The 25355-nt window shown below is 45.5% G+C and overlaps 1 protein-coding gene across 2 annotated transcripts; it reads right to left on the reverse strand.

Moving 5' to 3' along the window:
- Window positions 1-4345: 4345 nt before the first annotated feature.
- Window positions 4346-13487, reverse strand: LOC124707354 (low-temperature-induced cysteine proteinase). 2 transcript variants are annotated; one of them, XM_047239015.1, is made up of 11 exons: window positions 13022-13487; window positions 11605-11840; window positions 11375-11515; window positions 10851-11282; window positions 10477-10549; window positions 7455-7519; window positions 6733-6951; window positions 5966-6430; window positions 5633-5863; window positions 5212-5556; window positions 4346-5089 (listed from the first exon to the last, which is right to left on the reverse strand). In XM_047239015.1, exons 1-11 carry the CDS (start codon window positions 13470-13472, stop codon window positions 4574-4576), a joined length of 3174 nt encoding a protein of 1057 aa, XP_047094971.1. In that variant the 5' UTR covers window positions 13473-13487; the 3' UTR covers window positions 4346-4573. The 2 variants fall into 2 exon arrangements, with proteins under 2 accessions (XP_047094971.1, XP_047094970.1); XM_047239014.1 differs by lacking the exons at window positions 4346-5089; window positions 5212-5556; window positions 5633-5863; ... (1 more) ...; window positions 6733-6951; window positions 7455-7519 and adding an exon at window positions 10028-10310 and having other exon boundaries at window positions 10423-10549.
- Between the last annotated feature and the right edge of the window lie 11868 nt (window positions 13488-25355).

The raw sequence follows: 25355 nt of genomic DNA on the forward strand, positions 1-25355 counted from the left end.
ATCGTTTGGATGATATCACCCTGTGATTGTTGGGATTGAGAATTTCAGTTGTGTTTCAACTAATAAAATGTGGAGTCTTTCCCAAATGTCCTGGCGGCTTCAACTCCTCACTTAGAGTTGTGTTAAGCATTCAAGGTTTGAACTAGACTCTGGAGGCCTGAATATGTTTTAAAGCCTGAGCTCTGATTAGTTTTGCTTGCTCCAAAAAGGCTTACCGACAAGTTTTCTTGCATTCTCATCCATGAAAAGAAAGATGAACCGTTATCTATCTGAATAAGCGATTTGGCAGCATCAATCTTGAAGCTGAGAAGAAAGAATTTATGGACTACATTTAAGAGATAGTCAAGTAGATGAGATGAGAGCAGTACAAAGTTACAAATGCAAGTGATTATGTCAAGCTTTATGCTAGCATGCGGTTGAGTTAACACGTAAAGAGCTAGCCTATATGGGCATTAAGCTTCTTTTGGTCTTGTTTCTTTCTACCTGTTGAAGCAACTATAGATTCCTCTGCATACATGGGGATTCTTTCTTCCTGTCAAAGCAGTTATAGATTACTTTGCATTAATACGTAGAGGGCATTGCATACAGAATGATTATGCTTATTTTGCTTTCCTGTTAGGGGTTTGGAAATCTTGAAAAAGCTGAACTCTGTGCTTTCTTCCTGTCTACAACTCAATGTGAGCTGGTCTGTCACATTGTCACCCTCACTCACATTTGCACAATCACATTCTCTTCTTTGCATATTTGCAGAATTACCTACTTTCATAGTAAACTACAGATCATATGGTTACCTGATCAATTCTTAATGAAAGGTGAGCACAATCACATTCTCTTCTCTGAATATTTGCAGAATTACCAACTTCTAGAATACATTAGAGATTGTATATTTACATGATCGGTTCTATCAAGTTTTCATTTCTCCATGTTCACAGTGATAGTACAATTCCTCTGTTTACTTAATTCTTCTCTTTGCTACAAGACTGTTCTTGGATTTCTGGGTTCTTTGGGTGTTGAGAAGTAACGGAAACACTACTAGGATTTTGCTTACCGCCGGCGCACAGAATTGGGCTACCGCCGGCGTTTTCGTGTTCGCCGGCGATCACCTCGCCGGTGGTAAGTGGTTACCGCCGGCACTTTCGTTTCGCCAGCGGTAACATGCCATTATCCCCGGCGTTTTCGTGTATTCGCCGGCGGTATTTACTACCGCTGGCACATGCCGATTTGCCAGCGCTAATATAAACTACCCCCAGCGCACAGTCCAGTTCGCCAGCGATAAGTTTGTATAGAATTAAAAAAAAAACCGCAGGTCCACACATTCACGGAAAGGCCAATTTGTCTTTTTTATTTTATTTAAACAGAACAGGTACTATACTACAACGCATAGACCAACAGTATGTTTAGAAAACACAAAGACTGTTACGTCGTCCTTCTCAGCTCGCCAGCGACGTCGCCTTCTCGTCGCCAGCTCCATCTCAGCGCGCCGAAGACGTTGCCCGTCTCAGCTCGCCAACGACATCGTCTACTAGTGGGCACCTCCGGCCCAGCACCTAGCCAACACCTCCGGCACGGCACCTAGCCGGCAGGTCCTGCATCTCGCTGTGATTCTCCTCTTCTCCCGCATGGCACGGCCTAGATCACTGCTTCTGCTCTTCTCCTCTAGCCCTGCAAATGTAATGTTATTAAAATATATAAATAATATTTAGCATTACATGGATAAACACATGAAAATGATCTATAGTGGCCTATATTCTTTCCAAATATGCTCAATCAAATCATGGATAAACACATAAATTAAACATGTGGAGAAGCACCAACAAAGTGCAAATTTTCCATATTTGGGTGTCCTTCAAGATGGTGGATAGGCAGAGATCGGAAATTATAAGGATGCATTGGCAGCAACTGCCCAAAACTTAGCAAGCCATCGGTTGCAGGGTATACATTGGCCTCCTATTACAAATAGCAGAATTCACGAGCATATTACAACTCTGCTGGAATGGAGTACAGTACATATCATAAAGATTGGACAAAAATCACTTGGTCAACATCTGACAATAAGATAACAGCAAGCCTTGCATTTGTTCTTCAATTACGACCAGCTACCTAATCTATTGGAGGCTGCATTTTTCAAGTACTCCATAGCTAATAAGTTTGTAATTGAGAAATACTCATTCTTTCTAAAGATTAAATCAAGACAACGTCTAGTCCTAAATTATCTTACACAAAAAAAGTACTCATTAGGAGTGCTTTTTAATCCATTGATATCTCAGTTTTGCTAGACTGCAGTACTGCTAGTGTAGCTAGTTTCAGATTTGGGCAAAGTGAATCAGACTATGGCTAGCTGAACTCTACTTGTACCATCGGGTATACATGCAATTATCAAGTGCTGCAAACTGGAATAAAATACGTAGTGGCGGCCGGGCTGGGGCCATCTCCTTGCGAGCACTAGATTTCGCCATGGTTCTTTAGGAAATATCGGACGCGGAGGGCCAGATCTGGGCCGAGGGGAGTGGGAGGAGGGCGGACGGGGTTACCTCCAAGGTGGTGACGGTGTCGAGGTCGGCGCCAGCGGTGGCGGGGCAGCCGATGTGGCTGGTCTCCTGGTAGAAGCGGAAGACGAGCTCCGGGGGCTGGTGGAGGATGTTGTAGTACTGCATCACGAAGGCGTTGCCGACCTGGAAGGAGAAGAGGGAGGAGGTGAGGGAGACCGTACATACGGCGCGCGCGGGCGGCGCGGGTCGAGTCAGCGCAGATCGGCAGGTTGGGGACGGACGGATCGGGAGGGAGAGAGTGGGGTGGCTTACCACTTGCGCGAAACCTCACCTGCGTCGCCGCCTGCGCGGCCTCATCGGCGTTGGTGGCCCCCAATCTCCGCAGTCGGGAGCGCGTCTGGCCGTAATTAAGCGGCCGGCGCGTGGAGCGGCCGCGTCGGTGCCCGCGGGAGCAGGCGAGGGACGCGGCGCATGGCCGTCGTGGGGAGTCACGGGCGGGCTAAGGCGGGGGCGCAAGGGCGGCAGCCGTGCGGAGGAGAGCAGCCATGCGGGCGGGCAGGCGAGGGAAGGGGATAGATGGAGGAGGTGTGTGATGTGTGGGTCGTGGGTGGTAGGTGGGGATGGAAGGGGATAAGTGCGTGCGAAATACCCCCAGCGAGTTTCAACTGGAAATGCCGGCGGTAAATTCGGCCCAACTCACTCACACCGGCCAAGTTTACCTCCGGCGGAAATAAAACCCTTCTCGCCGGTGGAATTAAAGTTATCCCCGGCGTTTTCGGGCCAAATCGCCGGCGGTAATGGGAGGCCCATCTGGGTGCTCTCGGCCCAACTTACCCCCGGCTGTTTCAGCCCCAACTCGTCGGCGGTAAGGGGACTATCCCCGGCAACCCCAAACCAACTCGCCGGCGGTAACTTACTGCTGGCATCTTCGAACCGAGCGTGCCGGCGGTAAGAACTGCGGCTATAAGCTAATTCCTAGTAGTGAAAACACATAAAACACACTAATGCCAATGAAGAGTGTTGCTGCTGTGGCTAGGCAATTTTGCTTGCTTGATGTCTTTAGTAATAAGTACTAAAGTACATGTTTTTCATTGGCCTGAGTTCTTAGCTAATAAAATGAGTGTCTTCTATTGCTGCTCACTACAATGCAGGTAATGGTTACTGTATCTACACCGGGCACCACTAGATATTTTACTGGTGAGTTGGATGTGATCAGTATGAGCACTTTGTTGTTGTATACTTAACAAAATTACAGTAAGAGATTTGTGTTACTCGCTCCGATCCATAATAAGTGTTGTGGGTTGAGTTCAAATTTGAACTAAAACATGTAGTCTCTTATCAGATTTGGGTGAATAAATTGGAGCAGACCATCAATAGATCATCATGTCTATCATCGAATCGATCATCAATTTGGTCAACGGACTACATGATTATGCATGTTCAGGTGAGGCACAATTGCAGTGTAAGCCTTGATGTCACTTTTGAAAACACATATGACCCCACCACGCCAACCCTGCAGTGCCAAAATGCACCGTAAGTTGCACGGCGAAGCGCGCCTTTTCATCTAGTACCACCTTATAGTTCTAGAGAGCTATAACACGAACACGTTACATGCTTGTGGTGGAGCATATCAGTTTCCATTGGCATCCAGAACTCATACCTTAACAACCGTCAGAATATACATCCTACACTACACACCTACAAGCACAGTTCATCACCGAACCCGTGGCCTCAACTGGCCCAAGGCTGGTAAATCCTGTGCAAAATGCAGGCATGTATATCAAATCATCTGGAAACATGATAAATTGGGACTGAAACCCAACGGCCACAGCTCTCCGCGGCAAGCAAATTGCAACTGACAAAAACAGGGTGAAACAATGTATTCAGGACCGTCGCGCACTAACATATTTTCTAGTTTCTAAAATATCTAAAATATCTTCCGGCTCTGCATCACGAGATGCACACAACCAAAAATTATTACACCGTCGTTGTTATTACAAAGAATTCGCTGTCTCCAGTTCCAAATCCAAAAACTAATCAAATCTTGTGTGGCTAACTAGTAACCAAGTTCCTGGATCAGAACTTCAGAAGAGGTACTTGGAGAGGACGTACTTGGGGGTAGCACGCCTGTCCCCCAGCCAGTGCTGCATGTGCACGCCAATGGCGTCCAGGTGCTGCCCGCTCCGGCCATGAAACCCCACTATCTTTCCTTCCGCTGTCGCCGGTGAAGAGAAATGCGTCCCAACCTCGTCCCCGAACGGCCCGTACTTGCCCCGGTTGCTTATGAAGGTGATGGACCTCAGCGCTCGGGGACCTTCCTCCCTGTCGGTGTTGTAGTAGCCACGCACGCATGTCAGCACCTCATGCGGGCTGTCCAGCTTCACCCTGTGGGTGATGTGTCCGCTTGTCCCGTGCCTCGCAGACCACACTGACTGGTCGCCTCGGTCATACTGGATCTGTATCGAGCCGATGAACGCGCCTCTCGTGATGTAGATCTGCTGCACGCCGGCGTACACACCATCGTCCCATGGTCGGCCTCCCTCCCCGCCCCAGGGCCCCGGTCCCATCGGGACAGGTTCTTGCACCATGCTATAAGGAACCTACAGAATCAGTCAGAGTTTCAGATTACATCCTTGGTGAGTTGACTCTGTAGCTACTGTGTACTGTATTTGTTCAAATATTCAAATATTGTGCATGACATGGGTAAGAATTTATCAATTACCTCTTCATCGATATCACTTGGTGCCCGTGCTAGCATGTCGTAGCTCGGCGACGGGCTCCTCCTGTTCGCTGGTGGTCTACTAGCTCTCTGAGATGCCACCTTGCCTTCCTGGACATGAACGCCAATGCCATCGATGTACCAGCCCTCCCTACCATGGAACCCTACTATCCTTCCATTGGTAAAACTGGTGGAGAAATAAGTGCCATACTCGTCCCCATAAGGTCCATATCTTCGCTTGTTTGTGTGGAACGTGAGCGATCTGATCGCAGTTGGGCCCATGATAATTGTTGGACCATAGTACCCAGTTATATGAGTTAAGACCTCTGATGGAAAATCGAACACGATCTGCAACGCACAAGTGTCAGGCCATCACAATCTTCTACTTAATTGTACATCAAAATAATACTGAAGATCACATTACCTTGTCTGGCGAGACTCCTCCACTGAATCCATGCTTGTTGCCCCATACTGCCTGCCCGTGTCGATCATACAGTACCTTCATAGAAGTGACTCCAACCGCACGGGTCAAATTGATCTGCCACACACCGGTGTATGTGCCATCATCGAAGATGGTGCCACCACTACCACCCCATGGACCGTGCGTCTCAGGGCTGTTCATAGTTGCTCTGTATGAACTGGGATAAGAAACCATCTGCAAAGCAAAGTTCAGATTATAAAGACTGTAGTATGTAGAGTTATCAGACATACAAGAATGCATAGCAGAATGCAAATGTGATAAGGCTGTTTGTGACACCTTATTCAAGAGAGCCCCATCATTGTAGTCTGGAGATGGATGTGAATACTGCTGCTTGGGGTAATTGCTAGTATAAACAGCATAGCTGTCCCCTCGATCCCTCACTGCAAGGACCATGTCGTCTTCCATACCACCATCGGCAGCGCTATAACCATTTCTGCTGTATGCACTTGAGAGCCTTTGACTTTGAGGCGAGGCTGGATAACTTGAAGGATTTGGAACATGAACTTGCTTCAGGTAAAAGCCAATTGAGTTGAGGTACGACCCAGACCTTCCGTGGAAACCAATTATCTTGCCACTGCTCACTGGAAGTGAGAAAGGTGTTCCATCTTCGGTGCCAAAAGGACCATATTTGGAACGGTTGCTCTGAAATGTTAGTGATCTTATGATAACTGGACTCCCACAGACTGATCCGTAGTATCCACTTACAGACACAAGAATTTCTCCAGGAAAATCTAGCTTCACCTGTACATCATACATACAAAGTCTCAATAATTTTATTCAGAAACATTGAATCTGAATACTTCAATATAGACTTGTGTTTTATAAAAGTAGTTATGTTAATCTAAGCAACATAAATGCGAGCTAGGAATATAGAAGTACAAAACTATGTGCTAACATGTATCCTTCCACTTTATCATATTTGCGTATAGAAGTTCATACTTGCTTTATCAAGGCCAATAATCATAGCCAATTTCTTTCCAGATTGAGAGTATACAAATGAATTTTGCACAAACATGTTTTAAAGAGGGTTTAGTAGACTAGACCTTATCTGTATCAGACCCTTCCTCCGTACTCCCATGCGGCTTTGACCAGATAGAATTTCCTTTCAGGTCATACTCGATTCTTATTGAGTCGACAGCTGCACCATGAGTGATCACAATCTGGCGTATTGTCGAGTACACACTGTCATCCCAAGGATATCCTCCAATCCCTCCCCAAGGCCCAACAACTATGGGGCTCTTTGCGTTGCCACTCTGGATGCTCTATTAAGATGGCAACCAAGATCTTATCAGAGCATGGTCATTGAACATGAATACTAGAAATTACAGATCCATCAAGAAAATAATGTGCTTATCTAGTAAAATCAAACTGATGTCATGGCATTCAGTTAGCATGCTTTAGATGGACCAAAAAAGTGCAAATGTGACGAGTTCAGTTATGGATCCAAAGAATTTCTCGAGGACTACAGCTCCAAGTTCCAAAAAGAAAAACCTAAGATGTTGGAAGCGCCACTATAATCCTTAACCAAATAACATTTCTGAAAATTCTATTCATGTTACTATCCCATTTCTCTGTCGTTCACACACATATTGAGGAACATAAACCAACTAAATATGTGCACAAAGGGTAATGAGCAGTATACTGTACCATTTTCTCCGCCGTGCCAATAGGCTCAAACACTTGAGAGATAGAGTTAAGACTTAAGATGTGACTCCTACTACTGCCGGTCCGCTACCGCTACTATGTTCTCTGCTTCCTGGCACACCAAGAAACAACGGCCTGGCAATTTATAGGATCGCAGGAACAAGAAGGCCACGAGGAATGTCGCAAGCAGGCAGCCGCGTTAACGGTTGGGGAGACCTGAAAGCAACCGAAGGGAACTCGATTCTCTGACCTGCTGGAGCCAATTCACGCAAATTGGAAAACAATGCAATCTTTGCCCAGTCTGTCAGATTCTCTCCTTTTTTTGCCCATCTCCCATGCAGAATTTGGCGATGGAGAATTAAAGAAGCACAGGCTTCTTTTTCAGCAATCCTCCAGCAAAATGTCATCTCCCAATCCCCCATGTCGCGTAGAATAATATCTTGATGTGTGTGGACGGCTGAATTCCACTAGTGGGTCGAGTGAAGAGCTGCGGGTGAAAACCATCTTCAGAAATTGCCTTTGCAGGATTCCTTATTCTATCTTTCACTGGCTAGCACTTGTTGGTTATGTGACATGAAATGGAAAGGAATGGAAGACTTTCACCACGTTGTTCACGGCCTCACACTGCACACGGAACTGACGGACGAATTTCCTAGATCCCTAATTTCTCAATGAGGAGAATACAAATTTTGGGTCGGATTGTTACCTTAGTGAGCTGGAAGACACAAACCCGACACTCACCTCGCAGCTTTTCCGCGGAGGAATCGTGGAGCGCTGGCCGTGAATCGAGGGCGCGCGTGATGCAAGCAGAACCGAGCGTGGCCAAGTTGGGTGGCTCCGGCCGCGTCGCCGTCAGCCCCGGGCATCAAAGTGGCGGCGCAGGACGCACGGCTGGGACTGGTGGCTCGCCGCATATTGCCCCTTGGACGGCGTATCGAGGTCGGAACATGTCCGCCGGGTGCGCAGTGGTGTGTCTCTGTTTCCGGCGACGTGGAACTTACTTTTCCTCTTCTCCGGCTGGAACACAGTTTTGCACTCGCATAAACTAGCGAAAAACCAGTTCAGAACTCGGACGATAGATGCTCCTGGTTGATTTTTTTTTAAAAAAATAGCAAATAGTTTCAAAAAAATCTGAAACTTTTGAAAAATGAACATAAACAGTGTCCTAACTGCACACCAAAAATTTCTGAGAAAAGGAATATGTACTGGTCTCTGCAAAAAAGACAATATATGGTGTTGTTTGGAACATTTAGATTTGTTGTTTACATCACTCTAGTTTATCTTTTTTCAAAGACCACTACATATGTCCTTTCCGGAGATTTTTGGTGTGCAGTTAGACCATTTGTTCATATTCATTGTACTACAAAAATTTAAGATTTTTTTGAATTACTATTTTTTATTTTTCAATTCAACCAGGAGCACCTACACCTGGGTAGAAATGACTTATCCATAGACTAGCAGCATGAAGAGCAAAAATATGGAAAAAAAAGAGAAAATATGGAAGAGAACCTTTTTGTACCAGTGCACCTGAATTTTTCTGCTATTTAAAAGTTTTAGAAAAAATTAAATTATTCACTCACGTACTTGTCACTTTAGTTATATGTCAAAATCTTATATTATGAATAGTGAAATTTGTTATTTTTGTGTAGGTTGCATACCTATATATTTTAGGTTGAAACTTGTCATGCACGTACATGCACATATTCTCTACGTGCATATTTTGTGGTGTATTTTTAAAATTATCTTTAGTACTTTTTCTAGTTTTATTGCTTAAAACGAGTTCTGGTGCACGTGAGAGCAAAAAGACCGCGTCACATGCAAGAGCTCCTTTAGTTCATAGAATTTGTAAGAAAAATGTATAGAATTTGAATTCTAACAAAAAACGTACATAAATCGTTTGATTTATATAACATATTTTATAGGAAAATTTCTTATAAGAATCTTGTAGTGTAAATTATATAGAATTTTTTTAGGTCATACCTTATAAGAAATTTATTTGCCATGATTAAAGATGCTTCATATTTTTTTATAGAAATCCTTTAGACATGACATCCTAATTCAATGAATTTCCTATTCGTAAGCTTGTCCTATCCCAAGAATCAAAGGAGTCCTAATTAAGATACTCCTATATCCGACGGAATAGTCTTAGGGCTTGCTTGATTCAAAGTAATCTTATAAAAATATTGTAGGATTTTCATACTTAGATTTTTTTTCTATATGCATCGATTGACTCATCTGATTGGTCACTAGTAATGCATAAAAAATATCTGTAGGATTGCATTGCACTATATTTTGAAGGAAACTTTTCATCTTCCACTCAAACATCATTACAATTTTTTTTGATTTCATGTGAATCAAACGTTACTTGATTTTTTTTGTTAAATTTAAAATCCTATAGGATTTAACTGGACTAACATTCTAATCTGTAGTTTTCATATTCCTGTGTTCTAGGCATCCTACAAATCAAACAGGCTCTAAGATTTGTTTAAATTTAAAGTATTTAGACTAGCATCATGATACAACTAAATTTAAACAAAGTTAAAACATCTTTCACGTGCAGAGGGAGTAGATTTCTAAAATTTTAGGCATATTAACTGGCATCACAGCGGACATGTAGGAAAAGCAAGAGTTGTTGTTTTTAATGCACATAGCACATTATTATTAGTGCTTCTCTTCCAGCTAATAAAAGTGGAGTAAAAGTAAACCATCCGTGTAACGAATATCTGAGCACATCGTAGGCTAATCTGACATGTACAATCATATTACAGTACAGCACCAGCTATGTGGTCCACCAATACACACTAGCGACACTACAATTTCGGAGTTCTGGACACCTCTCTTCTTGGACACATATCCGTGCAAGACAACCAGCAGCTAGAGGCTAGGAGAGCATACAGCAAAGGCGGCAGTACACTTGAAGAAAGCAGTGAACCCCACAATACTTGTATAAGATGTGCTTACATGTGCGTCTATGTGTCTGGAGAAAGGATGTTTACTGGTTAGTGTAAGAGATTCAAAAGGTGAGAAGCAATTGCATTTGGCAAGCCCATAATGGCAGTACTGGGCAGTCAAGTTGGCATGATCTTTACCTGTGATCCATAACTTTTTTGTGTGTGTTCATTGATCTAACAGTTGCAACAAACCATTCCAAGAGGGAACCTTGGAAAAGGCTTGCTTCCTCTTAATCCCTTCTATACTGGAGAAGTTGCCATTTCCCTGAAACAGTAAACAATTTACCAAATTCTCAGTCATCAGCATACATAGTATTTTAGCCATCAGAATACACCGTCAGTAACTAGACTCAACTTACAGAGCAATAACAATCCATTAAAATAAAAACTGAAATGTGATACGAGGAAACTTTGATAGAAGCAAAAGGCTAGTCTAGAGCATCTGTCAAACAAAATAAATAATGACAAAAACATAACCGTATCAAGCTATTAGGCAGGCCAGTTTGTAATCACAAACATGATGAAAGCTCAGATAATGAATGCGTAAAACCTCTTGTATTTACTACCTTCAAGCACCGCCCCCCAGCTGTGTCACATATAGGATAGTCGGCGGGACAGCAAGAACGGTTATCACTGCAACAAACTGCGTTTTCCAGTTCACAACAACCCCAGGAAAGGCATAATCCCAATGCCCGCCAGGAGCAACAGCAGGTGGATCCTTCAGGGCAGGAGGTAAAAACACTGCATTTCGTTGGACCAGGACCTGGTGAAGGAGGAGGATTCGGGCTAGTCTTTGTAGGGTACGATGCCATCATGTTTATACCACACATGCCTGAGGATGTGCCAGTGTTTCGGTGCATATACATATAGCCCTTCATTCCCCATCTTTCGCCCCAAGAATTTTTCACAATCCAATAATCCTTGCCACCTTCAGAACCATATCCCACAATTAGCACTGCATGATCAAGAGACGTTGGGCATGGACCATCGAAGATTCCCTGAATAGCAAAACAATGAAAGTACAGTTCAACTTATGATAAAAGTGTATTGCATAAGTTACTGAGAGAACAGCCAAAGCTTGTATTCAAACCTGTGAATATAGCTGAAACGCTTGAGCACTGCCACATATTCCTACGCTAATAGGTTGCTGAGCCACAGCCTGTAGTAACGAGTCTTCCTTGTTAGCAGGTACATCCTTGTAGCCATCGATTGTTACCACGTGCTTTTTCAGCTGCAAAGAAATAGGATACAAAATTTATAAATATGACATATCAGGTGCTTAAACATGCTACAAGGTAGTTTTCTACATCTCCATCTTACTTTGTTCTTGTTACATGTTCCATCTGCTTGACGGAAAGGGTAATCCTCCTCCGTGTCGATTCCACCATTTTTAACAACAAATTTATAAGCATAATCCATGAGCCCACCACCGCAGCCAGAATTGTAGGATCTGTCACAGTCAACTAGTTCCTGTTCAGAAAGGCTGACGAGAGACCCTGTCTTGATCTTGTTTATTCCTTCCATGGCACCTGTTGCTGAGAAGCTCCAACAAGCACCTGAACAAAAGAAAACAACAGTTATAAGTAGAAAAAAAAATACACACCACCTTAACCAGAAGTACCATTAGGGTTTAGTAAATATGCAATGAGATATCAGCAACTTTTTAAGTGAAAACATACTTCAAGTATGTCCATCTTTCAACATAAGGAAAGAAAGGCTACATAGAAGTCCAAAGGTGCCACTTCCTGGAAGCAGAGCCATGCACCTTTAGTATCAGTCGTAGCACTAGCTTGCAATTGCTAAGGATGCTGGATTGCTTATATCATGTAAGTTAATACTTCAAAGAATCTCACCTATTAAGCCATAAGGCACAAATTGTATTTGTACTGCAAACTGAAACATCTATTTCCATGACAGAAGATAACAAAACTATAAGCAATTCTCTTGTGTGGGACTCTCTAAGAAGCAACATCACCTAAGGAATTAGTGGCAGAAGTTTCTATCTATCTGGTTGTTTGAATTCAATGCTAGAAATTTATATCGATAATTACCTCAAAAGCATTGTGACTTTTGAGATCTATATGACCGAGGCATTTTTGCTGCTAATCCAGGGTAGGAAGCAGAAGCTGGCACCTGACAAATGCAGTGAAAGCTAACATCCCCCTTTCATAAGTCGCAACTCATTAGATAATCATGGTGATAGATTAATTTGCTACATGAAGTGCTTATCATCATACCTAGTTAGAAAAAAATGTCCCAGTATACTTGTTTGCAGGCCCAATTTGCATTTTAACTGACTCGCGTTTCTCCAAGCTATACTGTTTTTAGTCACTTAATTGGTCAGCACTTGTTAACCTTGAGAGTTTAAAATTTTAAAGCTACGAATGATTCAAGGGAGTATTGAATCATTCCCCCGTTTAGTTGTGAACTTATACAATTAGGTAAACTAGGCAGCTTATCGTTTTGGTTGCTTGGTCCAATATGCAATTCTACCCCACTAAATCTCTGCCAAATTATATTGGTTCTTAGTCACTTGTGCTCTTCCCAGCACTACACCCACAGGCTTTGTTATGATGTTACCCATAAAAGTTAAAATGAAATAGTATCAAGTCATTGAAGTGACTACACCGGCATACTAGCAGACTAGAGGAACAGCAAAATTATGACGGGGAAAACAACAGACGAGCTCTGCAGTGTTAAGAAGCGCAGAAACAGAGTCAGAAGATCGGGCGCTCACCGCAGCTGCCCTGGTCCTTGACGCCCGTGACGGCGCCGCTCTGCCTCCAGTCGAGCGCGTCGGGCACCGCGGCGCCGACAGCGCCCTCGAACGCCCCGTCCGACGACGACGGCGGCCGCTCCCCGCCGGCGAGGCGCGGGCCGGCCGCGAGCCCCCCGAGGCGCGCGGCCCGGAACTCGGCGTGGGTGAGGTCCGCGAAGGCGTTGAGCGCGAGCGTGTACGACGGGTTGCCGTTGCCGGCAGCGGCGTTGTGGGCCGCGACGAAGGCCGCGTTGTCCGCGAACGCGGCCAGCCGCGCCGCGCGCTCCCCGGGGGACCCGTAGGACTTGCCGTGCTCCGCGCACCAGGCGTCGAAGAGCGGCTCGTAGGCTGAGAGCGGGAGGGTCCGCTGCCCGGCGGCCGCGGCAGAGGCGGAGAGCAGCAGGAGCAGGAGGTGGGCGAGGAAGGCCATCTCCGCCGCGGCGTAGCTCAGTCCAGCTCCACCCCTGGATTTCCCGGCTTGGAACGATGCTGCTCCGCAGACTGCGGTGTATAAATAGGGCGTGGGCTTGGATTGAGGAGCACGGAATCTGGGGGAGATCGGAGAGGGAAACGGAGGAGGAGGGAGATGGTGTGTTTGTTGACTGAGAGAGATAGAGAGAGCGTCGCGGGACAAACAAGAAGGGAAAGTGCTGGGCGTCCCCCGGGGGATCTGATTCCCCAGCCCCCGGGTCCTCAGCCGTCAGATCGACATCATGTACGGTCAGATTTGCGTGTAGCAAAAGAACACCTCCGGCAGCAAAATAAACACCCCGGCAGCAACTATATGTAGCAAAAACGGTTCGCCCATGAAATAAAAAGGAAAAGTCTAAGCTCGCCGGAGTCTCGCCGGAGACCTCGCCGGAGATCGTGTAGCAAAAAAATATGCTATTGTAGCAAAAATAAATATCGTCGGAGACATTGACGCGGAACTCGCCGGAGAACTCGCCGGAGACCTCGCCGGAGAACTTGCCGGAGACCTCGCCGGAGACCCCAGTAGCAAACATATTTCCCATTTGTAGCAAAATTAAAAAAATATTGTAGCAAAAAGTTTATGCTATTGTAGCAGAACCAAACTTATCGCATACCTCACCAGATATTTTGTAGCAACAATTTCTTAATAAGGTAGCAAAACAGAAGAATAATTTTAGCAAAAAGATTCATACTATTTAGCATCGTCGCCAGACAAAAAATGTAGCAAAAATCCAAATTTACCGGAAATGTCACTGGAGATATGGTACCAAACTATTTGTACTATATAATCAAAACCGCATAACAAAAAAAGCAAAAAAAATCTACTATTGTAGCTCCGGCGTCCACGCTGTCCACCCCGGATGAGCTCGCGGCTGCGCTACGCCGGTAGCAAGGCCATGTGCTCAAAGGTAGTGGCCCAGCGGAGTACCGCATATCTCACCGGAGCTGAGATGGCCGAATCTCGCCGGAGCGGCCGACCAACTGGTGGGAGAGGACGCAGTTGGGCCTCGCCGCGGACAAGGTCGGGAAGGAGGTCGGGGACCGGGAGAAGCCGGCCTGGCCAGGAGAGGCACCATCGAGATGAGTCTGGCTGCACCGCCTCCCTTCCCTCCCCGAGCGCCGGCCTAGCCTCTTCCTCCCAATTTAGAGCTCGACGTGCGCTGCGACGAGAGCAGCGATGTGCCGTCGGAGACGCCCTTGCAGGAATTCCTCGCAACAACAGCCCATGAAGATGCAGGTGGACCTCGCGACGGCATCCCATGAAGATTTGGCGGCGGCGCCATGACCGCACCTCGCAGCGGCGCGAGAAGGCGCGAGGAGTCCAGGACGGAGAGCGCGCGCGGACGAGCTCAGGGGCCTCCGTCTCCATCTCCGGGAGAAGCTCCGGCCAGCGGGGCACGGGCTGAGGCGACGCCGAAATCAGCGGTTGCGGTGGCCGGCCGCGCGGGGCGGAGTCGTGCGAGCGGATAAGAGCTGTGGTGGTGGACGATGGGTTGGTGGGGCCCGGGAAAGGGACATCCTCACGTCCGTAGGATCGATGCGATCAGACGACGCGTGACCCGGAAGTTGCCTCGCTCGCAGCCTCCGGGGGATATGGATCATTTTCCAACAAGAAGAGCGAGGCGGATTGGTCGAGGCGTGATCCACGTGTGCGCGACATAAATGGCTCTGGGGACTGCAGCAACAGTCGGAGGAGCGATCGGGTTTTCTTGCGGGGCCGGCGCCGCGCCACGCAGACGCAGCGCAGCGACGTCGCGGGCCTCGCGGCTCTCCTCTTCCTTCAAGCCTGCCGGCATTTCGATCCATAGGTACCCATGGAAATGATCCATGGTAACCCGATTAGTTGTAGGTCGGACATTGGTTCAGTCTATACCCACGGGTTGTCCAATAGGTCACCCGATTAATATTACTAATTAAAATAATTGAATTATTTTGTATGGTACATAGGCTATGATACACATACATTATACATGTAGACAATATACATTGTTTACACATAAAACTATTGTATGCAGACACCAAACATGTGCATATTAGTACTACTTGCAGTCACAAAGCCATGAACGGGAACACACCACTCTCCGTCCTGGCAGCCCAACAATGTGCCGATGTGTTTTAAATATTTGGTTTCGTCAAACTCTCCATTTTTTTGTACCCGATGGGTTGCTCGATAGGGTCGGGTTGCCCGATGGGTTTGGGCATGGGTCTCATTTCTTACCCATGGGTAGGGTCGTGGGTCACAGGTGTGCCCGATAAGGGTGATGGGCATGTGTCTAGTTTAGGTTGACCCGACCAAACCCGACCCATTGCCAGCTTTACTCTTCCTTCGCCAGCGAAACAAAGGGCGCGTTTGGTAGCCTGCATCCCCCTTGGCTCGCATGGGGCGAGCAATTTTCGGCTTTGGATGCCTGGGCCGAGCCGGTTCTTGCATTAACCAGTTCTCAAAGCACCTCTAGGACAGGCCCGTTGCGGCCAGAAGGCTGCACGCGTGAGGGAGGGAGGCGGAGACGGCGCGTCCCTTCGGGAACACGCGCCATAATTAGCCTCACCGCTCCCCTCTCCTTCCTCTCACTCGCGACCGCACTCTCACCTCCCCCAAACTATCACATCACCCGGCGGTTCCCCTCCCACCGACCAATCCACCGCACCGACGCAGGGAGGAGCACCGCTACCGGAGGAGGAGACGTCAACGACCAGGACCTCGACATCGGCCGCAATATGCTCCGCAATCTTCATCGGCATCTCGTCTTCGCTCGCGACCTCGAGCTCGTCCTCGGCCGAAATAATGGCGGTAACGACCTCTCCTTCTCACCTTCGTACTCGTTCTGGCAGAACATGCCATTCTCGGACATTTCCGACGACATGCACATTAGATCTGCTAGGGTTTTCGTTAGGATAGCGGTCAGATTGACGTTTTGCAAGGTGTTCGTCCCCATTTCTTGTTGTTCTCGTCCAGTTCTTGCATTTCACGGTCTCGATTTGCTTAGATCTGTTACTATAGTGTTGGATTGTGGTAGATCCTTCCTAGACCGGCCTTTCGATTGCTGAAACTGGCAGATCTTACTGTGCATGCATAGAGGCGAAGGTTTTTTGTGTGTTCGGGTTTACCATGTTGTCATTGTTGTGCGAAAAGTTGAGCTGAGTCGCGCTAGTTTGTTCAGACGCAAGAGGAGTGGGAGGACTTGAAGAAGGAAGTTGCAATGCTCAAGAATATGCAGTGAACACAAGCACAAGTGATGAGGGCTAAAAAACAGGAATGAGAGGCAGAAAAACAGGCTTTGGAGGCTGAGAAGAGAAAGCTAGAGTATGACATATACAATCTGCTTCAAGTGAACTTTGCCATCAAGGAAAAGCTCAAGAGGATCAGGGCTACTTATGACGAGTGATGATGTGATGTAGATGTACTGTATGAGAATTTATAATGTGGCCCAAGTATAATTGTAATGTACCCTAAGTACCACTTGTAATGTACTCAATTTAAAGTGCCAATTGTGTTGTTTCTTGATTGAACTAGGCCAATGATTATAACCTGGGATCATAGGATGACGAGATGATTGATCAGAACCTATGGCATGACTTAACATGACCAAGCCATTGGTTCTGTTCAAACATCTCCTACATATGTCTTCATTGTATGAGACCTCTCATACCCTGCTTTGCATGTTTTTGCTTCTTCAGTTCTGCATTGGCCAATGATTCAACTATGGCACAACGACATGCATGGTGCTGCCCTCAAACTTAGTCATGTGTGCCATATTACTGGCACACTAGACTTAGTTTGGGGACAGTCCCTCTTCCTACCGTGTGATCCTACATATGAGGCCTCGTTTTGGTATGTCTGGTGCATTGGCCAATGATTCAACAAAGGAACAATGGAAGGCTAGGTGGTGGCCTCAAACTTAGTCATGTGTGCCACTATCGTAGCACACTACACTTAGTTTGTGGCCACTCCCTATGCGTGTCGTGCGAGCAAATGTATGAGGTCTTACTAATGTTATCAATGTCCATTTTCATCTACACTACTTGTGAGCACACATACCTCTAATTGCTTGTGTTCTTCTGGCAGACTGAGAAGATCATGCTTGGGTCACCTGCTGAGGTTGCCGACGAGGGACCGGCGAAGAAGCGTCGTGGAAGGCTGGCTAAGGTCGGCCACTTCCACGACGAGCCAGGGCCAGACCACTTCCTCAAAATCATCTTCAAGCCCACCTTCGGTCGCCTCATGATCCCTAAAGCTTTCGTCAAGTGGTTCGGACAAATCCCTTCCAACATCAACGTCACCACCAACACCAGATGCAACTGGAGGATGACTACGAGGAGAGAAGGCGATGACGCATTCATCGACCAGGGATGGACGGCCTTCACCGTCGCCCATCAGCTCAAGGTAGGCCAGTTCGTCACCTTCAGAAGGGTGTCCTCCTTGGAATACAGTGTGGTCATCTTCGACCACACCTGCACTGAGGTGGTGAGCAGGTGCCCGTATCATGGCGATGCCACCAGGTGCGTCGTCTCCGAGCATCATGTCTGAAGCTAACCTGGTACCATGTCGTGTCTAGTTGCTGGTCGTGTCTACTGTGTTGAACTATGATCATGTATGCCGTGTCCAGAACTATGATCATGTCTGCAAAATATTGTGCCGTGGACTTGTGTCGTCTATGATCACTGCTAAGTTATCTGTCGTCTATGTCGTCTATGATTGTGTTCTTACTTGGTAACCTCACCACTGAAGGAAAGAGGTTACCAGAACCGGATTATGAGTTGCAACCAAACAACAGGGGTGCCGTTCTGGGCTGCTACAAGGCCTGAAAACGACCTACCAAACGACCAGAGCCCAAATCTCCACGGGGCCGAAAAATCTCCGTGCAGGCCACCAAACAATGTGGCTTTTATATCCCATGACCCGTCTTGGACGCGCAGGGGCTCTTTCTTGCTGCGCCAGTGATGCAGGAAATCGGTCCAGGCAACCAAACGCGCCCTAAACTGTCATCCGACTCTCCGCTACATCTCGCGCCAACACCGAGCCTGAACTTGTGAATGTTTAGCCGTGTTTCAGAGGCCGAGCTATGTATAACTCCTTACTTTCAAACAATTAAAATTTATATTTAAAAGTTTCAAAAAATCCGAAACGAAAATTCTAGAGTTAGCCAATGATGCATGCTACAATGGTGGTGTAAACTGATTTGTATTTTAGGCCACACGAAATTGATAAAATTTGGCTACTTTTATAGTCTTGAAATATGCACTATTCAATATAAAATTGGCCTTTTTTTTGTTGCATAGAATATGAGGTTGTTTGTATTGACATTTTATACCATTGTAGTATCATTGGCTATTGATACGTCTCCGACGTATCGATAATTTCTTATGTTCCATGCCACATTATTGATGATATCTACATGTTTTATGCATACTTTATGTCATTATTATGCGTTTTCCGGAACTAACCTATTGACGAGATGCCGAAGGGCCGCTTCTGTTTTCTGCTGTTTTTGGTTCCGTAAATTCTAGTAAGGAAATATTCTCGGAATCGGACGAAATCAAGGCCCAAGATCCTATTTTTCCACGAAGCTTTCGGAACACCCGAGAGTCGCCGGAGGGGGCCATCGGGCCCCTGCATGACAGGCGGCGCGGCCTAGGGGGCGCCCCTAGTGTGGTCACCGCCTCGTCGCCTCTCCGACTCCGCCTCTTCGCCTATTTAAAGATCCCCGACCTAAAACCTCGATACGAAAAAGCCACGGTACGAGAAACCTTCCGCAGCCGCCGCCATCGCGAAGCCAAGATCCGGGGGACAGGAGTCTCTCGTTCCGGCACGCCGCCGGGACGGGGAAGTGCCCCCGGAAGGCTCCTCCATCGACATCACCGCCATCTTCATCACCGCTGCTGTCTCCCATGAGGAGGGAGTAGTTCTCCATCGAGGCTAAGGGGCTGTACCGGTAGCTATGTGGTTAATCTCTCTCCTATGTGCTTCAATACAATAATCTCATGAGCTGCCTTACATGATTGAGATTCATATGATGATGCTTGTAATCTAGATGCCATTATGCTAGTCAAGTGGGTTTTACTTATGTGATCTCCTGGAGACTCCTTGTCCCACGTGTGTAAAGGTGACAAGTGTGTGCACCGTGTGGGTCTCTTAGGCTATATTTCACGTAATACTTATTCACTCGTTATGAATGGCATAGTGAAGTGCTTATTTATATCTCTTTATGATTTCAATGTGTTTTGTATCACAATTTATCTGTGTGCTACTCTAGTGATGTTATTAAAGTAGTTTATTCCTCCTGCACGGTGTAATGGTGACAGTGTGTGCATCGTGTAGTACTTGGCGTATGCTATGATTGTGATCTCTTGTAGATTATGAAGTTAACTATTGCTATGATGGTATTGATGTGATCTATGCCTCCTTTCGTAGTGTGAAGCTGACAGTGTGCATGCTATGTTAGTACTTGGTTTAGTTGTGTTGATCTGTCATGCACTCTAAGGTTATTTAAACATGAACATCGAATATTGTGGAGCTTGTTAACTCCGTATTGAGGGTTCGTGTAATCCTACACAGCTTAGTGGTGTTCATCATCCAACAAGAGAGTGTAGAGTCTAGCATCTATCTATTTATTCTGTTATGTGATCAATGTTGAGAGTGTCCACTAGTGAAAGTATGATCCCTAGGCCTTGTTCCTAAATATCGCTACCGCTGCTTGTTTACTCGTTTTACCGCATCTGTACTTCCTGCAATATTACCACCATCAACCACACGCCAGCAAGCACTTTTCCGGCGCCGTTACTACTGCTCATATATATTCATACCACCTCGTATTTCACTATCTCTTCGCCGAACTAGTGCACCTATTAGGTGTGTTGGGGACACAAGAGACTTCTTGCTTTGTGGTTGCAGTGGTTGCATGAGAGGGATATCTTTGACCTCTTCCTCCCCGAGTTCGATAAACCTTGGGTGATCCACTTAAGGGAAACTTGTCTGCTGTTCTACAAACCTCTCGCTCTTGGAGGCCCAACACTGCCTACAAGAATAGAAGCACCCGTAGACATCAAGCTATTTTCCGCGCCGCTGTCGGGGAGGAAAGGTAAAAGGCACTCATACTCCGGTCCCGTGTAAAGTACTTTTCTGTTGCCGTTGTGTGTCTGCTCGAAGCTATTTCCTTTAGATCCTGCAATTGCATCTTTTTGTTTCTTGTTTACACTAGTTTGGCATAATGGACAACAATGAGCTTCTTATTCTATTTTCTGATTTAAGACATGGATAAGCCCTCTCTATTTGTCAATTGCCCGACTGTAATTTGTTCACCCAACATGCTTTTATCTTATGGGAGAGACACCTCTAGTGAACTGTGGACCCCGGTCCATTCTTTTATACTGAAATACAAATTGCCGCAATACTTGTTTTATCATGTTTTCTTGCAAACAATCATGTTCCACACAATACGGTTAATCCTTTGTTACAGTAAGCCGGTGAGATTGACAACCTCACCTGTTTCGTTAGGGCAAAGTACTTTGGTTGTGTGTGTCCACGTTAGCGCCGGAATCTCGGTGTTGCGCCGCACTACATCCGCCTCCATCAACCTTCAACGTGCTTGGCTTCTCCTGGCTCGATAAACCTTGTTTTCTTTTCCGAGGGAAAACTTGCTGCCGTGTGATGGCGTGTATTTCACACGTTCGTTGGGCAACCCCAAGAGGAAGGTATGATGAGCACAAGCAGCAAGTTTTCCCTCGGAAAGAAACCAAGGTTTATCGAACCAGGAGGAGCCAAGAAGCACGTTGAAGGTTGATGGCGGCGGGATGTAGTGCGGCGCAACACCGAGATTCCGGCGCCAACGTGGAACCTGCACAACACAACCAAAGTACTTTGCCCCAACGAAACAGAGTGAGGTTGTCAATCTCACCGGCTTGCCAGTAACAAAGGATTAACCGTATTGTGTGGAAGATGATTGTTTGCAGAGAAAACAGTGAAAACAAGTATTGGCAGTAGATTGTATTTCAAGAAAGAGAATTGGACCGGGGTCCACAGCTCAATAGAGGTGTCTCTCCCATAAGACGAACAGCATGTTGGGTGAACAAATTACAGCTTGGGCAATTGACAAATAAAGAGAGCATGACAATGCACATACATATCATGATGAGTATAGTGAGATTTAATTGGGCATTACGACAAAGTACATAGACCGCCATCCAACCGCATCTATGCCTAAAAGTCCACCTTCAGAGTTATCATCCGAACCCCTCCGATATTAAGTTGCAAGCAACAGACAATTGCATTAAGTATGGTGCGTAATGTAATCAACAACTACATCCTTAGACATAGCATCAATGTTTTATCCCTAGTGGCAACAAGACAACACAACCTTAGAACTTTCGTCACTCGTCCCGTGTGTCAATGCGTGCATGAACCCACTATCGAGCATAAGTACTCCCTCTTGGAGTTAAAAGCATCTACTTGGCCGGAGCATCTACTAATAACTGAGAGCATGCAAGATCATAAACAACACATAAGCATAACTTTGATAATCAACATAACAAGTATTCTCTATTCATCGGATCCCAACAAACGCAACATATAGAATTACATATAGATGATCTTGATCATGATAGGCAGCTCACAAGATCCGACAATGATAGCACAATGGGGAGAAGACAACCATCTAGCTACCGCTATGGACCCATAGTCCAGGGGTAGACTACTCACACATCACACCGGAGGCGACCATGGCGGCGTAGAGTCCTCCGGGAGATGATTCCCCTCTCCGGCAGGTGCCGGAGGCGATCTCCAGGATCCCCCGAGATGGGATCGGCGGCGACGGCGTCTCTGGAAGGTTTTCCGTATCGTGGCTCTCGGTACTGGGGGTTTCGTCACGGAGGCTTTAAGTAGGCGGAAGGGCAAGTCGAGAGGCGGCGCGGGGGGCCCGCACCATAGGCCGGCGCGGCCGGGTGCGGGGCCGCGCCGCCCTAGGGTTTGGCCACCCCGTGGCCCCTCTTCGTCTCGTCTTCGGACTTCCGGAAGCTTCGTGAGAAAATAGGCCTCCGGGCTTTTATTTCGTCCAATTCCGAGAATATTTCTTTACTAGGATTTCTGAAACCAAAAACAGCAGAAACAAAGAATCGGCACTTCCGGCATCTTGTTAATAGGTTAGTTCCGTAAAATGCACGAATATGACATAAAGTGTGCATAAAACATGTAGATAACATCAATAATGTGGCATGGAACACAAGAAATTATCGATACGTTGGAGACGTATCAGCATCCCCAAGCTTAGTTCTCGCTCGTCCCGAGCAGTGTAAAACGATAACAAAGATAATTTCTCGGAGTGACATGCCATCATAATCTTGATCATACTATTTGTAAAGCATATGTAGAGAATGCAGCGATCAAAACAATGTGTATGACATGAGTAAACAAGTGAATCATAAAGCAAAGACTTTTCATGAATAGCACTTCAAGACAAGCATCAATAAGTCTTGCACAAGAGTTAACTCATAAAGCAATAATTCAAAGTAAAGGTATTGAAGAAACACAAAAGAAGATTAAGTTTCAGCGGTTGCTTTCAACTTGTAACATATATATCTCATGGATATTGTCAACATAGAGTAATATAATAAGTGCAATAAGCAAGTATGTAGGAATCAATGCACAGTTCACACAAGTGTTTGCTTCTTGAGGTGGAGAGAAATAGGTGAACCGACTCAACATTAAAAGTAAAAGAATGGTCCTCATAGAGGAAAAGCATCGATTGCTATATTTGTGCTAGAGCTTTGATTTTGAAAACATGAAACAATTTTGTCAACGGTAGTAATAAAGCATATGCATCATGTAAATTATATCTTATAAGTTGCAAGCCTCATGCATAGTGTACCAATAGTGCTCGCACCTTGTCCTAATTAGCTTGGACTACCCGGATTATCACCGCAATACATATGCTTTAACCAAGTTTCACAAAGGGGTACCTCTATGCCGCCCGTACAAAGGTCTAAGGAGAAAGCTCGCATTTGGATTTCTCGCTTTTGATTATTCTCAACTTAGACATCCATACCGGGACAACATAGACAACAGATAATGGACTCCTCTTTTAATGCTTTAAGCATTTGACAACAATTAATTCTTTTCTCATTAGAGATTTGAGGATATTTGTCCAAAACTGAAACTTCCACCATGAATCATGGCTTTAGTTAGCGGCCCAATGTTCTTCTCTCACAATATGCATGCTCAAACCATTCAACTCAGTGTAGATCGCCCTTACTTCATACAAGACGAACATGCATAGCAACTCACATGAAATTCAACAATGAGTTGATGGCGTTCCCCAAGAAACATGGTTATCGCACAACAAGCAACTTAATAAGAGATAAAGTGCATAATTACATATTCAATACCACAATAGTTTTTAAGCTATTTGTCCCATGAGCTATATATTGCAAAGGTGAATGATGGAATTTTAAAGGTAGCACTCAAGCAATTTACTTTGGAATGGCGGGAAAATACCATGTAGTATAGGTAGGTATGGTGGACACAAATGGCATAGTGGTTGGCTCAAGTATTTTGGATGCATGAGAAGTATTCCCTCTCGATACAAGGTTTAGGCTAGCAAGGCTTATTTGAAACAAACACAAGGATGAACCGGTGCAGCAAAACTCACATAAAAGACATATTGAAAACATTATAAGACTCTACACCGTCTTCCTTGTTGTTCAAACTCAATACTAGAAATTATCTAGACCTTAGAGAAACCAATTATGCAAACCAAATTTTAGCATGCTCTATGTATTCTTCACTAATAGGTGCAAAGTATATGATGCAAGAGCTTAAACATGAGCACAACAATTGCCAAGTATCACATTACCCAAGACATTTATAGCAATTACTACATGTATCATTTTCCAATTCCAACCATATAACAATTTAACGAAGATGAAACTTCGCCTTGAATACTATGAGTAGAGCCTAAGGACATGTTTGTCCATATGCTACAGCGGAGCGTGTATCTCTCCCATAAAGTGAATGCTAGGATCCATTTTATTCAAACAAAACAAAAACAAAAACAAACCGACGCTCCAAGAAAAAGCACATAAGATGTGGCCGAATAAAAATATAGTTTCAGGGGAGGAACCTGATAATTTGTCGATGAAGAAGGGAATGCCTTGGGCATCCCCAAGCTTAGACGCTTGAGTCTTCTTGATATATGCAGGGGTGAACCACCGGGTGCATCCCCAAGCTTAGAGCTTTCACTCTCCTTGATCATGTTGCATCATACTCCTCTCTTGATCCTTGAAAACTTCCTCCACACCAAACTCGAAACAACTCATTAGAGGGTTAGTGCACAATATAAATTGACATATTCAGAGGTGACACAATCATTCTTAACACTTCTGGACATTGCATAATGCTACTGGACATTAGTGGATCAAAGAAATTCATCCAACATAGCGAAAGAGGCAATGCGAAATAAAAGGCAGAATCTGTCAAAACAGAACAGTTCGTATTGACGAATTTTAAAATGGCACCAGACTTGCTCAAACGAAAATGCTCAAATTGAATGAAAGTTGCGTACATATCTGAGGATCATGCTCGTAAATTGGCATAATTGTCTGAGCTTCCTGCAGGGCAGTGGGCTCAGATTCGTGACAGCAAAGAAATCTGGAACTGCGCAGTAATCCAAATCTAGTACTTACTTTTCTATCAACGGCTTAACTTGGCACAACAAAACTCAAAACTAAGATAAGGAGAGGTTGCTACAGTAGTAAACAACTTCCAAGACACAAAATAAAAACAAAGTACTGTAGGTAAAAACATGGGTTGTCTCCCATAAGCGCTTTTCTTTAACGCCTTCCAGCTAGGCGC

The sequence above is a fragment of the Lolium rigidum genome, chromosome 4 (genome assembly GCF_022539505.1).
Source record: "Lolium rigidum isolate FL_2022 chromosome 4, APGP_CSIRO_Lrig_0.1, whole genome shotgun sequence".
In the NCBI taxonomy this organism is placed as follows: domain Eukaryota; kingdom Viridiplantae; phylum Streptophyta; class Magnoliopsida; order Poales; family Poaceae; genus Lolium; species Lolium rigidum.